Source organism: Patagioenas fasciata, chromosome 3 (assembly GCF_037038585.1).
Source record: "Patagioenas fasciata isolate bPatFas1 chromosome 3, bPatFas1.hap1, whole genome shotgun sequence".
NCBI lineage: Eukaryota > Metazoa > Chordata > Aves > Columbiformes > Columbidae > Patagioenas > Patagioenas fasciata.
Window position 1 is genome coordinate 1,531,678 of NC_092522.1, and position 13,427 is coordinate 1,545,104.

Here is a 13,427-nt window from a genome sequence, read left to right on the forward strand (position 1 = left end):
GCATCAAATGCAGCAGGCGTTTCTGCCCGGAATAGTGGCACGGAAGACACACAAAAGCAGACAAAACATAAAATTGGCTATAGGGTGAAACAGCCTAACAAAATAACATGATTTTAAAACACATGGGCTAGGTTAATTGATACTTGGAAGAGTTTACTACTAGTTTAACATTTACTCCTTATGTTTGATAAGTGTGTATTTAAAATACTTTGAACTACTGGCTGATAGGAGGGAGAAGCTTGTAATCAATGGAAGATCTGTGAAAATGCCTGCAAGGTGCTGCTTGACTGACTTAAAACTTAAGTGATCTGTTCATGTTAATTTGAAATTGTCAAAGACTAGTGTTTTTCTAAAGAAGTTGATCTTTGTCTTACACTCATCTTGTCTTTGCTAATTTGCCTGATAGCTAACATAATTCATGATTGACCTGCACATTGATAATGATAAAGCTGGCATTATAATAAATAAGAATTTTCCTAACAAAATTAGTGCTATTATTGACATTTTGGAGTTTCACCATCTGAAGAGAAACTTCTAACAAAGTTATTCTGCAAGTTCTTTGAAGATCCTGATCATCTGTTATACTGACCTTTCCATTCATATCAGCATCTCCCAGATCCCAGTTACGGATGATTCTCCTTTCAGGGCTCTGCTTTTAGCAGAACAGAAGCATTTTAAAGATATATTAACATTTATTGGTTTTAAATAAATTTGAGTGTTTTCATCAATTTGATGCTAGGGTGTTTTTGTGAAATCTGCTTTTGTTGTGCAAATTATTCAGTGCATTTATCTTCATATTTGTCCTAAATGTCTGTGGGCTGCGTGTTCACAAGTTGTAGTTCAGGTTTTCCCTCTTGGTCTTGCAGAGACATGACAGAGGTCGTTCACATTAAGGACCGAAAAGAAGTAATCCATGAAATGAAATTTTCGCCGGATGGCTCTTACCTCGCTGTGGGTTCCAACGATGGCCCGGTGGATATCTATGCGGTTGCTCAGCGATACAAAAAAATAGGAGAATGCAACAAATCTTCGAGTTTCATTACTCATATTGACTGGTCTGTGGATAGTAAATTCTTGCAAACCAACGATGGTGCAGGAGAGAGACTGTTCTACAAGATGCCGTGTAAGTTTACAAGTGGCTTATGTTGTGGGCAAGTGAAGTTCAGTGTTGATTTGATCAGAACAACAAAAATACCGTATGTAAATAGAACATCTGCGAGCAGAGTTTCTCGACCAGAACTTACATAAGTATCTAATGTACTTCCACAAATGTGAGATTACACTAACATAAAGTAAAATTGCAAATCTTTATAATTTATTGAGGTTAAAAGACTAATCCCAAGAATACCCAGATAAATGTGATGAAAAGAAACGGAGTTTGCTGAAAACCACCTGATTAAATAGATTATTACCTTGCCAATTTTCAGCTGGGAAGCATCTAACTAGCAAAGAGGAGACCAAAGGAATTCACTGGGCCTCCTGGACCTGTGTGGTAGGATCTGAAGTGAATGGAATTTGGCCCAAATATACAAACATTACAGATGTCAATTCTGTGGATGGAAATTACAACAGCTCAGTGCTCGTGACTGGGGATGATTTTGGACTGGTTAAATTATTCAGATTTCCATGCTTAAAGAAAGGTAAGATGGTATTTTGTATTTCTGAAGAATGCAATATTGACTTTGCTACCATATCAGGATATTTTACCATGCATAAAGCCAGCAAAACTAAAAAAACCATTTTGGCTTTCCATGATCTTCTGTGTTTAATTTGATATCGTATCAGTATATTTTCTGATAGTGAATATGAATGTGTGTGTACAGTACGATACACAATATGTGTGTATAGTTCACATTAGCAGTAATGGCCATAAAGGTGTAAATGAAACCCTGTGTGTATCTGGTACTTCCTGCCAAGATTTAAGTACTTTTTGGGAAGCTGAAACGAGCATATAGTACGTATTATTTTATGCCATTTATTTTTATATTGTAATTACTCTTAGTGTCAGAATATCAAGAAGCATTTAAGTATTTTTTTTTAATTTTCATAACAACGTTTAGACTGTATTTCCATTAAAAGCCTAACTTTATTAGTTACAATGTTAATTTTTTTCTTCTTACATACTGACTCTTCTATTTGGGGTTTTTTTTCTAGGAGCTAAATTTAGAAAATACATTGGCCATTCAGCACATGTAACCAATGTCCGTTGGTCCCATGATTTTCAGTGGGTTTTAAGTACAGGAGGTGCTGATCACTCTGTTTTTCAGTGGCGATTTATTCCAGAAGGGATAACAAATGGCATCCTTGAAACATCTCCGCAAGGTAAAAATGGCGTCTTCTGTAGTATTTACTGAATAAAATCAACCTAGAATGCAGCACTGGCAGGAAAGCTTTTATTGTATTAACAGAAAATATTCCCTGGAATTCCAGCATGTAATAATCAGCATGTTTGGGACATTTTACTTTTCATGGACAGCCATTTGTTTCTGGCAAGGTACATTCAAAACTCTTTTGCAGTCTGCAATATTGTGTGTTTAGGAATGCACAAGCGGTATTCATCGAAGTCTGTGAACAAAAGACATTTAGGGGGAGATTGCTAGATCAGATTGAATTGTCAAAGGTACCGATCTAACTTGTGCTCTGAAGTGTGACTGCACACGTTGGTTTGTTTCATTTTCTTTGCAATGCAGTTTCACATATGTATGTGATAGCTGTACTGGGTGATCTTTTTCTTGCTGTATCCACGATTCTGACAATATTCTAGCACAGCCCTACAAGCTGATCGTGGCAATTGTCAAAAATGGGATTCCATTCAGCAAAAGGGCAAATCTTCACTCCGTACCTGCCCAATGTGAAATACCTGTTACAGCACAGCTTTTTAAACACGGTCAGGGATCACACTGAAAGTTGTTATTTACCATTCCTGTATGATTTCACTGCAAAGCCTGTTAAGAGAACGGTATTCTCTCAGATGATGGAAATGTCCTGGTAACTGCCCAATTATTCTGCTTCCCGCTGCCACCTTCCTGCCGCAGGCGTCGGAACCGGAGAACCAGAAATGAAACCGGACACATTCAGTCAGCCCACAGGATTTCTACAAACTGCTTAGGCTTCCAAAGTTCTTGAATACTGCTTTGCCTGTAGTCTAAATTATGCAAAACCGCACCAGATTATTTTCCTGTGAACAGATGTGTTCAATGTATTGATTTATGATTTTTTATGCAGAGGGTGGTGTTGATTCCTACAGTGAAGAATCTGATTCAGATTTATCCGATGTGCCAGAGTTAGATTCTGACATTGAGCAGGAAGCCCAAATCAACTATGATCGCCAGGTGAGTGAAAATTAAGGTACCGTGCCGATTACCTGGTAATTTATTGTGACTATTCAGTAAAGATAAGTAAAGTAAGTTTGCGGCTAATTCAGCAGACTACTCTAAGAATGTTATTTTGACAGTATTCAGCTGATTAGGCAACTAATATACATAAAACCAGAGTTTACTTTAGCTGGAGGTCAGAATTTAAAAGGGTTTGGGGAAAAAACATTGGTGTGTATACTACTGGATGTTAGAATAAAGAATATATCTTTAAAAGCACAAATTTAAGCAAGGTTTTGTGAGAGCTTATTGCTGTTGCCCTTCCTTTGCAGTCCTATCAAATTTAGAATCCCGATTTGTAGAACATAACTCACAGAGTTTTTGAGAGACTTCTGCATATTCAGACAGGATATTCTCTAATGAGTATGAAGCCTGGATAATATATTTATTTGTGACAGGTTCTTCTTTTCTTGCCAAGGACAATAAAGTCCAAGAATTAAAATTGCCCTGGTTTATGGGAACCAAGTAAAATTGGTCTGTAGTAGTGACTTAATGCGCTTAAGTTTTTGTTCTCTTTTCAGTACAGCTATGTTCTGAGATAAATTACATTTAATACTTAAGGTCACTTTCATTCATATATACAAATATTTAGAAAACTGGAGATGTTCAATGAACTGGGACGATTATTTGGCAGGTTTACAAAGAAGACCTACCTCAGCTGAAACAGCAAAGTAAAGAGAAGAACCATTCTGTGCCCTTCCTGAAGAGAGAGCGAGCGCCCGAGGACAGTTTGAAGTTGCAGTTTATACACGGGTAGAGCAATATTACACAATATTGTTTTTTCTGATTGTGGCCACATTCTAGCAATGTTAATCAGTTCATGTCAGAGCATTTAGCAAAGCATTTTTCAGTGCTTACCTATAATCAATTTGTTTGTCATTATTGCTGTGGGTAATTTTGGGGATACCAGACAGATTTTCTTTTCTTTCAGTTGTGTTTGTTAAGGAACAAGAGAAGGTTATAATACTGTAGCCATATAAAAAATAATACATCAGTGTTGCATTTTATAAAATTACATTTTAAACTAACTGTTTGCTACACCTGTTTCCTGGAGCAAAGGTTCTCTGTTAAGTTGATCCTGATAGCTGTGATTTGGAAAAATTCCCGATGGATTTCTGCTTGAATCCAATTCCCTGTAAAACTTATCTGGACACAATTCTATGTGAATTATATATTCCTTTTGTGGAATCAGTACTGAGTTAGGAGTTAGGAGCAAAGTAAAGCATGAGAAGATTGATGTCCTGGTGGGGACAGCCCCTGTGCCTGCCTGCTGTGGTAGTTGTGGGCTGAAGTTGATGCCGCAGCTGTACTTTATTCACGTTAATGCACAAATTATTTGCACAATTTGTTACACAAATTAGAGTAGTTTTGAAACAGAATAGAACTTGTTTTGTATTTATTTCAGTTATAGAGGCTATGACTGTCGGAATAACTTGTTCTACACGCAAAGCGGAGAAGTAGTGTATCATATTGCTGCTGTAGCTGTGGTGTACAACAGGCAGCAGCACACTCAAAGGCTCTATCTCGGTCACGACGACGATATCCTCAGCCTGAGCATCCACCCAGTGAAAGACTACGTTGCTACTGGACAGGTGAGTATTCGGAAGTGATGATCATCGCCAAACGTGGAAATAAATTCCCTTTACAATATAGAATTAGGAAAAATGTGGTTCTCTTGGTCCTTCAGTATAGTGTTTCCTCCTAAATACGGGTAAGCTGTATACTGTTTCCTATATCCCTGCCAAACTGCTGGGGAGTACTGGACTGGACACTGTTTGAGGTGATTGTTAAAGCATTCCTGTATAACACAAAAACTGCCAATCTTTTGCTGTGGCCTTGCCAAAAATCTTATATTCTCTTTGAACTTGTGCTTTCATCTGTAAGGTGCAGGAGCTGTATTTTATATACATCCTCGGAGGCTTGGGGGTTTCATTAGTCAATCTCAGTGGTTTTATACTGTACTAGCATTCAAAAGCTGAAGGCTCTTTTACATTGGGCACTCTACTGATATCTGGTACTGAATATGATATATTCAGTATATTCATGTATTTTCATATATCACAATAAATTATATCATTAATATGATACTGAATACTGATGTTTTAGAGAATATCTACTGATATTTCTCTGAAAGAAAAACAGATCTTGAAACAAGATCTAATAGGGCAAGTGGAAAAGTAGTTACCTCTGGAGTGTTTTGAAGATATGATAGTGCTAATTACTGATGTTGGAGGGCTTTGAACTTCTACGAGCAGGTATTCCAATTAACTCTGTCATTTAGGTTGGAAGAGATGCTGCTATCCATGTTTGGGACACACAGACACTGAAATGTCTGTCGTTGCTCAAAGGCCAGCATCAAAGAGGAGTGTGTGCGCTGGATTTTTCAGGTAAGCCACAGCCTATGTTGATCTAAACGATTAATTAAAAAGTAATCCTTGTGATAACATTTTAAAAACAGGCAGAATGGTAACTTGAAGTGTTATAATGAGATGGAAATGTGATCTGTAGGCTCGTACAATTCTTCACATTTGCTGGCAATTTTGAGGGATTTTACAGAATATGTAAATATGACAAGCAGTTTTCTGCTCTTTCTCCTGCTTGCCTTTCTGAGATGGATGGACGACCTAAGTCGTCTCAGTTCTCAAAGGGTAGTTCCTGTATTCAGCATTGAAAATTATCATCCATATGGTGGTGACTTACATACTTCTGTGTCTTTATAAAAGTACTTAGACCTTCATTCTCCCTTTTTCTATTTTTTAAAGGACATCACTTCAGCTGAACTGTCCTTTCCTTAATCTGATTTTTTTTCAATTAAACATAATTTATTTCATATTCTTCTCTTTAGAAATATGGTAAGAGTTCATTAGGACATAGATCACATCTATGAGACAGGACTAGGTGAACGAAGTTTTACTTCCACAAAGATAAGTCTGTGGAACTCAGTTGTGTTCTGTTATCAGACAGGGAGCCTTGGTGCTCATCCAAGAGCTGGAATCCAAGGTGAAATGGCTGATCCACTATGGTGTGCAACCGAACTCTGAAAGCAGATACGGTACAGAAATCTGTACAAAAATATGGAAGTTCTCTGCAAAAGTAGTGACCGCTGGCATCATTACGGTATTTCTTTGGGAGCTGATCTTGAGAATGCACACATTGCATTCCCAACTGGCTTTAATGACAGTTCTCAGTATACAGAGGGGCAGATGGCTGTGCAGATACGCACCTTGGAGTGCTACTTTGGCCTTATGTAGGGAGTTTTCATTGTGTTAATAATCGTTATTTCTGAACTGGGTTCAGCTCACACTACTTGAAGCTTAAAGAAAGAACCGAAGACTAGCAGCCTTTTTGGCTGGCAGCTGGCTGTACGACCAGCTCTCTGTGCGTACTCGCTTCCTACACCATTACTGAAACCCGTGCACACAGCGGGGTCACTTGTGTAGGACCGTTCTGATGATGTTGTGATGCGAGAATTAGAATTGCATTCCCACGGTGTTCAGTTGTGCCCTCTGGTGGCTTATTTACCATCTATATATTTGGATAGTAATCAGACTCTATAGTCCATTAGCATTTTACCTCACTAAAACTGTTACAGAATAGTTCTTCCTGTCTCCGTTTCAGCAGGTACAGACTTCAGTCATCTTGAGAGGTTGGGCATTTGACTGACTCGTTCAGTTCATTTGTCTAATTCTGTGCGTGGTCAGCTTCAGAACAGAAGTCCGTCAGTGAACCTGAACCCTCTCTCAAACTATTAGTTCCTTTTTTTGCTTCATTTACAATGCATCTTTTAAATTCAGTTTACGGTGGATTTGTTGTGTTCATTACCTGTTCTATTTTCAGCTAAAGCCTTTAGCACCTTTAACAATAAGTATTGCTTCTCTACAGCTGATGGAAAATGCTTGGCATCTGTTGGGCTAGATGATAATCATGCCATTGTGTTTTGGGACTGGAAAAAGGGAGAAAAGCTGGCAACAACCAGGTAAGAACGTGTCTCTGTATAAAGGTGTCCTGTGCTTATGTTTTTTTGAATAGTGTCATCCACACATATTACTTTGTTTATAGGGAAACCCAGAACACCCCTCTGAAAACAGAATGACGTTTCAGAGCAATATATCCAGATTGAAACCCTTGGACTCTACAGTTTAGTGTTGGGAAATCCTGTGAACTGTTCCCTTGCCTTTCTGTTAGGATACCTACATTGATATTATAGCTCATGTAATGATTTTCAAGTTAAGCTAATAGTTTTTCCCAAATTTATTTCCTGTTTCATGGCTGAAGTCAGAGATGTCATATTTATGCATTAGATGATATGCTGCATTCTGTCAGTGTACATATGTAGATTACTTTTCCAAAAAGAAGTAAGTGTTCCTTCTAATAGAAAAAGATTTTTCAAGGTCTACTGATCTTACCTTTTCTGAGATATTTGCAGTTACCAACAGCAAGCTTAGCTAATAACCCTGGAGTGAAGAAGCTTTTGCAATCACCATGTTGTGAAGAGGACTGGATTACAGTTTACCTGTTACCCTTTCTCCTTTTAAAATATTGAATTGCAACATTTTCTTTAGACTAAACTAGTTGTACGTGTTAGAAGAATCAAACTGTTTGAGAACCTGGTTTCTGTTGAGCAAATCAAACATTCTTCTGAGGTCAAGATACTAGAATTGTGTAGAATTCATGTGAGCATGGACTTGCATACCAGAAAGGCAAGGAGCTGATTTCCTGTGCTGTCTGCAGCCATCTAATATCTGGCACTGCTCAGTAGAAACTATCAGCCTAACTGCAAAAAAAAGTGCCTCCAAAAGATAATTTACTTTTATTTAAGTATTACACTGTTATCACTATGATATGGTGACATGTTCCAGAAGATCTAAGAAGATTTTCCTCCTGGCAGCACTATCTGTTGGTAGCATACCATTGCTGAATGAATAAGCGGGTTTTTTTTATTAGGCAGCAAGATTTTAAGTCCTGTTTAAAATTTGTGATGTAGAGCTTGCTTAGCAACAGTGTTGTCTGTTGTGTAAAACGTGACATTTTCATTTGCTTTCCAATCCTGGTTTTGCTGTGTCCAGACAGATTGTGCTTTAGACTCACAAATGAAGAAATACATTATCTATTCCCATAGAGACCTCTGAGCCTTTAAAAACAAGATAACGATGGGCTGGATGGCTCCCTGTCTCCTGTGGCTCACAGGAGACATACAACATTCTTGTCAGTGTACAATACTATATGGACCAAATGTATCTACTAGTATTGCTAACCCATTATTTTGAAAATATGTAGGGTCCTCACAGAGAGCATGAAAAGATAGTCTCTCTTCTAAAAAGTTCTAATTTCAATTATTGTTTATATTTTAGCGGTCCCTAGAGGCAAGTTCCCTATTCTGGTGAGTGCAGTAGGACATACAAAGAGACAAAAACCAAGGCAGGACAGTTAACATCCCACTTTCAGACAGGACCCTCAGGTAGCCTAGCGGGCAAGAGCAGGAAGACATCTTCTTACAGTCATAGAGACCCACAAGAATGCATGTGAAGGACTAAGCCTGAAAAATGAAGTGTACACCCACTGTGTGCAAGCATTCATTATGTTTATTTTGTAGTAATTATTTCTTTTTGGTGAATATTCTTTTTGCTTAATCTTCTTGGGATGATTTATTTCAGCGTCACTTCTCAGTTTTATTGTCGCAATGTTCAGAATATACTCTCTCAGTTGCTCATTAGATATACAACTTGGTTGTCTATCTTGGCTCTAGAATCTTCTGTCTAGTTTCATTAAAATCCTTATTGAGTAAGCGTACGCTTTTAGAATCAAACGGTATCCGAGCTTCTTTCACTACAATAGCTTCCCCTGCCTTTGCTGATGCAGTGCTGGTCCTACTTGATCCCAGTGTTCTGAATTAGCGACTGCAATCCCTGAGGGAGCTGAGCGGGGGCATTGTCAGATTTATTTATTATACAATCGCAGTCAGTGACCATCGTGCTCTTCTCCTTTCTTCATCCTGTGAGAGCACACGTCGAACTACACGGGCTTGTGGCCATGTTTGGTGTGACCCTTGTGGGAAATGGGGGTGGAAAGGAGGCCCTGGAGTCCAGATCCTGTGTGCCAGCACTTGGTCCTGTCACCCAGCTGACGCGCTCTTGTTTTACAGGGGACACCCAAATGGGGTGCAGTTAGTTTGCTTTGGCCTCAGGCAGTACATTTTGCCCCTGTGATAGGTGCTTTGGGAAGCAGCAGCGTAAGCAGGCTGAGCTGAAAGGCCAGACTCCCTTACACCACAGGGAGAGGAACAGGAGAAGGCGAATTGCGAGGTGCACTCCAAATGGCTGAGGGGTAGAGGACTGGGTTTTGTCTACACTGGCCACCAAAGGAATCCCTGAAAATTCATATTGGAAAGCTAGTGAAATAATTACTACTTTGCATCCAGGATTTTTTTTTGCACTGGTGAAAATTAAATGTACACATTCCCATAAATACATACTCCAACAAGGATGATTTTAATTACCGAGATCTAAATTGAAAGGTTTATATGCTGCCGAACGAACTATTTCCTAAATTCTGATTTTATAATTAGTTGTTTTTCTTCTCAAAGCCCAGTAGGTTAAAGACTTCCTTGACAGGGGATGTTAAATATTTATTGAGTTCTTATCCATTTAAATATCTAAGTTGCCCTTTATACAATCTCTTGATTGCATTTACCTTACTGCCTCTTCATTGTGACTTAAATGAACTGAAATTCAGTGGGAGACAATTTTTATTTGCCAGGTTTCTGTAGTCTAATTCCTATATGGTGCATGCTCCAGTATGTCCTGACAGCCAAGGCTGAACGCGTGCAGATGAGAAGTCCAGCTCTCTACATGGCGGTGAGGGGGATCAGATTCTCCCTGTGGAAGGCCCTGGTTAGTCCAGTGTGATGCAATGCCATTCGCTTGGAAATGGTAAGTCAGCCCTTACCAGATTTGTTTATTTTTATTTGTGTTGCAGGGGCCATAAAGATAAAATATTTGTAGTGAAGTGTAATCCACATCACGTAGACAAACTTGTCACAGTTGGGATGAAGCACATCAAATTTTGGCAGCAAACAGGTACTATATTGAATATTTTATATTTAATTTATTTGAGAACGTGTATATTTTTAATAGAAGGACATCAAGTTCTGGGTTTAAGAATTTGTTTTACTTCAAAATCAGTTTTCTAGTTACCAAAATACTAAAGGGGTGAAAACCTACCTCTAAATCAGCAAATGTCACAGTATTCCTTTCAGGTGCTCTCAGATTGTTTTTTCTGTTTGGGTTATTTTTGTAGTAATTAAATAGATGTGCATTGCTCTTTGACAAATTCTCTTACAGGGATTTGAATTAAGCAGATCTTTGCAACAAAAATGGTATATTTTGAACTAAGATCTGCCCTTGTGCACTATGTTTTTAGTATTGCTGTTATCTACCATGGCTCAGGCGACCACAAGAGGTGATGGGGTGAAGACGTTTGTCCTTCACAGCGCTATGGCTACAAACCAAAATGTGAAGAGACTTAGTAGTGTTTGTATTGCAGGTGGAGGCTTTACATCAAAACGAGGAACATTTGGAACTACCGGGAAGCTGGAAACGATGATGAGCGTTTCATATGGGCGAATCGAAGATCTGGTGTTCTCCGGCGCTGCTACTGGAGACATTTATATCTGGAAGGACACTCTGCTGCTTAAGACAGTGAAAGCTCACGACGGGCCTGTATTTGCCATGCATGCCTTGGATAAGGTATTTGTCGTCTGATGTGATCCATTCATCTTTGCTATTTTTGTTGCAATGCTGGATTTTAGAAGTGCGTAACTAACAATGCGAGATAGATTATTGGTGGCACTTTAAATGAGGTTGGGGCAAAGTTTTGTCACCTGAAATCCACTGGCAATTTGAAGATGTTTATAATGGTGTATCCTTTTTGAGATTATAGTTTCAACTTTTAAAGTATAGTATGAAAACAATATTAGCTTTTATATATTGAGGTCAGTGAAGATCGCTGTGGCTCAGTCTTTTCTGGCCCTAATTGATTGTTCCTACCTTTTCCATCAATTTTTCTATTTGATCTTGGCACTCTGTCCTCTAAACATCCTCTCCACTTATGTTTTTGCTGGTTAGTTATTTATGCTGTGTTTTGCACTCACTTGGCGTAGATAAAGAGAATCTACCAAGTGAATTAATCAAAGGATTCGTCCCTGTGCATGATTAGAATTCCGTTTGAAGCATCCGTTAAGTCTGTTGAATTTGGAATAACTCGAGGAGCTTTTATTACATGCTACTGCCTATTCTAAGGACAGAGCACATATTTTTCCATAGCTTATTTCCACGTGCAGGAAAATGTTATAGTCCAGCGTTACTACTTAAAATAGTTTGTACTCCACATGGTTCTAAGTCTTTATAACCCTAGAAAAGCAACCCTCTACATCTCCTCCCCTTTTTTTTTAACCTTATATGTATAGGCTCCAATATTTTTAATTGGAGACATGAACAACATGCAGGGGGGAATTTATACTGCGTTTGGACACATCTTTTTAAATACTAATGTATGAGTGCTGACATTTGTATATGTTTTCATCCTGTGGTTGTACAGGGGTTTGTAACTGGTGGAAAGGACGGAATTGTGGCACTTTGGGATGATATGTTTGAAAGGTGTCTGAAGACCTACGCTATTAAGAGAACAGCACTCTCTTCTAGTTCTAAAGGTATTCTTTTTCAGTGTGTTTTACGTAGGACTATGTGCATGAAGGCTTGTGAAATGGCAGTAATAGGTGTCAAATCTCACCAGAACACACAGGGGACAGTAATACAGCACTTACTGCTCTGTGCTGGAATTCTCCGGTTTGACTGATCAGAGTTGTATTTCACACAATCTCTGCCATTTAGAGTTTTTTCTGCCATTTCCTTCTGTATTCCATGACATTTGGCTTTGTTTGTGCTGAAGAAATGATTTTAAAAGGGAATGTCCCAAGCCTGAGAGTGTGGCTGTTCCCAAACCGGTCTGTGGCAGCTGGCATCCCCAGCTGGACTGACGTCCCGGGGTGACTCCGGAGCTGGGAAGATGGGGACATCCTATTAGTACCTCCCCAGGGATCAGTCTGGAAGTCTGTAAAGTGATATTCGCAGATAATCACAGAATTAGTGCCCATGGTGCTGGAGCATCTGAACCCCTTGTACACTGTCACTGGTAAAGCAGTAAAATACCGATCTTTATATCGGCACAATACAGACTGGCACAAACTCCCCTCCTTTGCGCTCGTAATTAAATCCACGGGGTGTCCAGTAGTTGGTCAGGCCAGCATATCTCAAGTTTCCTCATTTAAAACAGATTTTAATTATAGATTAAGAGCCTGTGTAAACTATAGGTGATACTAGGCTCTTTTTGGTTTCACAATAAAACCTAAAATGAATATCTTTGTGTTCTTCAGGTTTGCTTTTAGAAGACAATCCCTCTATTCGAGCCATCAGCCTAGGACATGGCCATATACTAGTGGGAACTAAAAATGGAGAAATACTTGAAATTGATAAAAGTGGTCCTATGACTCTGCTTGTTCAGGTACTCTATGGATCTTCCATATCAAAATATTCCTTGTAGAAATACAAGATTTTCCCCGTTTTCTTTCTGCACTCATGAATTCCTGTTGGCCACCATTCCTTTCCCTGCTCAGGTAGAAGTTGATGCTTTCTTACATAAAATGGCTTTGAGATTCTGAAGTTCAAAGGCTGACAAGACCTTTATGCGTTTTTTTAGACATGTATTTTAGGACCCAACATAAAAATGAAATTGAAGAGTAATGTCTATATCCTAATCCTAATGTCTATATGTAGAAAATTGTATATATCATTTACCGAGTTATAATTTGTCAAGTTTTTACTTTTTGTTTTCTATAACTGACTAAATCAACATTGTTTGTTACAAAAATATTGTTTCTTTTGTATTTTTCTTTCCAGTTATTCCTGATCACATAAAGTAATCTTTCCAATTTGTATCGCCTGCTGACAGCCTTACTAACCTAAATGTGTGAAGCTGTCTTTTATAGACTGCTTTACT

The 13,427-nt window shown here is 38.6% G+C and overlaps 1 protein-coding gene across 12 annotated transcripts in view; it reads left to right on the forward strand.

The window, feature by feature from the left end:
• The window catches only part of EML6 (EMAP like 6), an 86,272-nt gene that overhangs the window by 45,919 nt on the left and 26,926 nt on the right, over nucleotides 1-13,427 (forward strand). For all 12 annotated transcript variants that reach the window (XR_011738049.1, XM_065833613.2, XM_071805610.1 and 9 more), the window contains 12 exons: nucleotides 867-1,123; nucleotides 1,428-1,640; nucleotides 2,155-2,322; nucleotides 3,226-3,332; nucleotides 4,009-4,127; nucleotides 4,780-4,966; nucleotides 5,656-5,761; nucleotides 7,257-7,350; nucleotides 10,350-10,450; nucleotides 10,917-11,119; nucleotides 11,970-12,081; nucleotides 12,805-12,932. Coding sequence is in view for 11 of the 12 variants with exons in the window: in XM_065833613.2 (XP_065689685.2) it covers nucleotides 867-1,123; nucleotides 1,428-1,640; nucleotides 2,155-2,322; nucleotides 3,226-3,332; nucleotides 4,009-4,127; nucleotides 4,780-4,966; nucleotides 5,656-5,761; nucleotides 7,257-7,350; nucleotides 10,350-10,450; nucleotides 10,917-11,119; nucleotides 11,970-12,081; nucleotides 12,805-12,932 (1,795 nt within the window). In the remaining variant the exon portion in view is untranslated. The remainder of the gene's footprint in view (nucleotides 1-866; nucleotides 1,124-1,427; nucleotides 1,641-2,154; nucleotides 2,323-3,225; nucleotides 3,333-4,008; nucleotides 4,128-4,779; nucleotides 4,967-5,655; nucleotides 5,762-7,256; nucleotides 7,351-10,349; nucleotides 10,451-10,916; nucleotides 11,120-11,969; nucleotides 12,082-12,804; nucleotides 12,933-13,427) is intronic.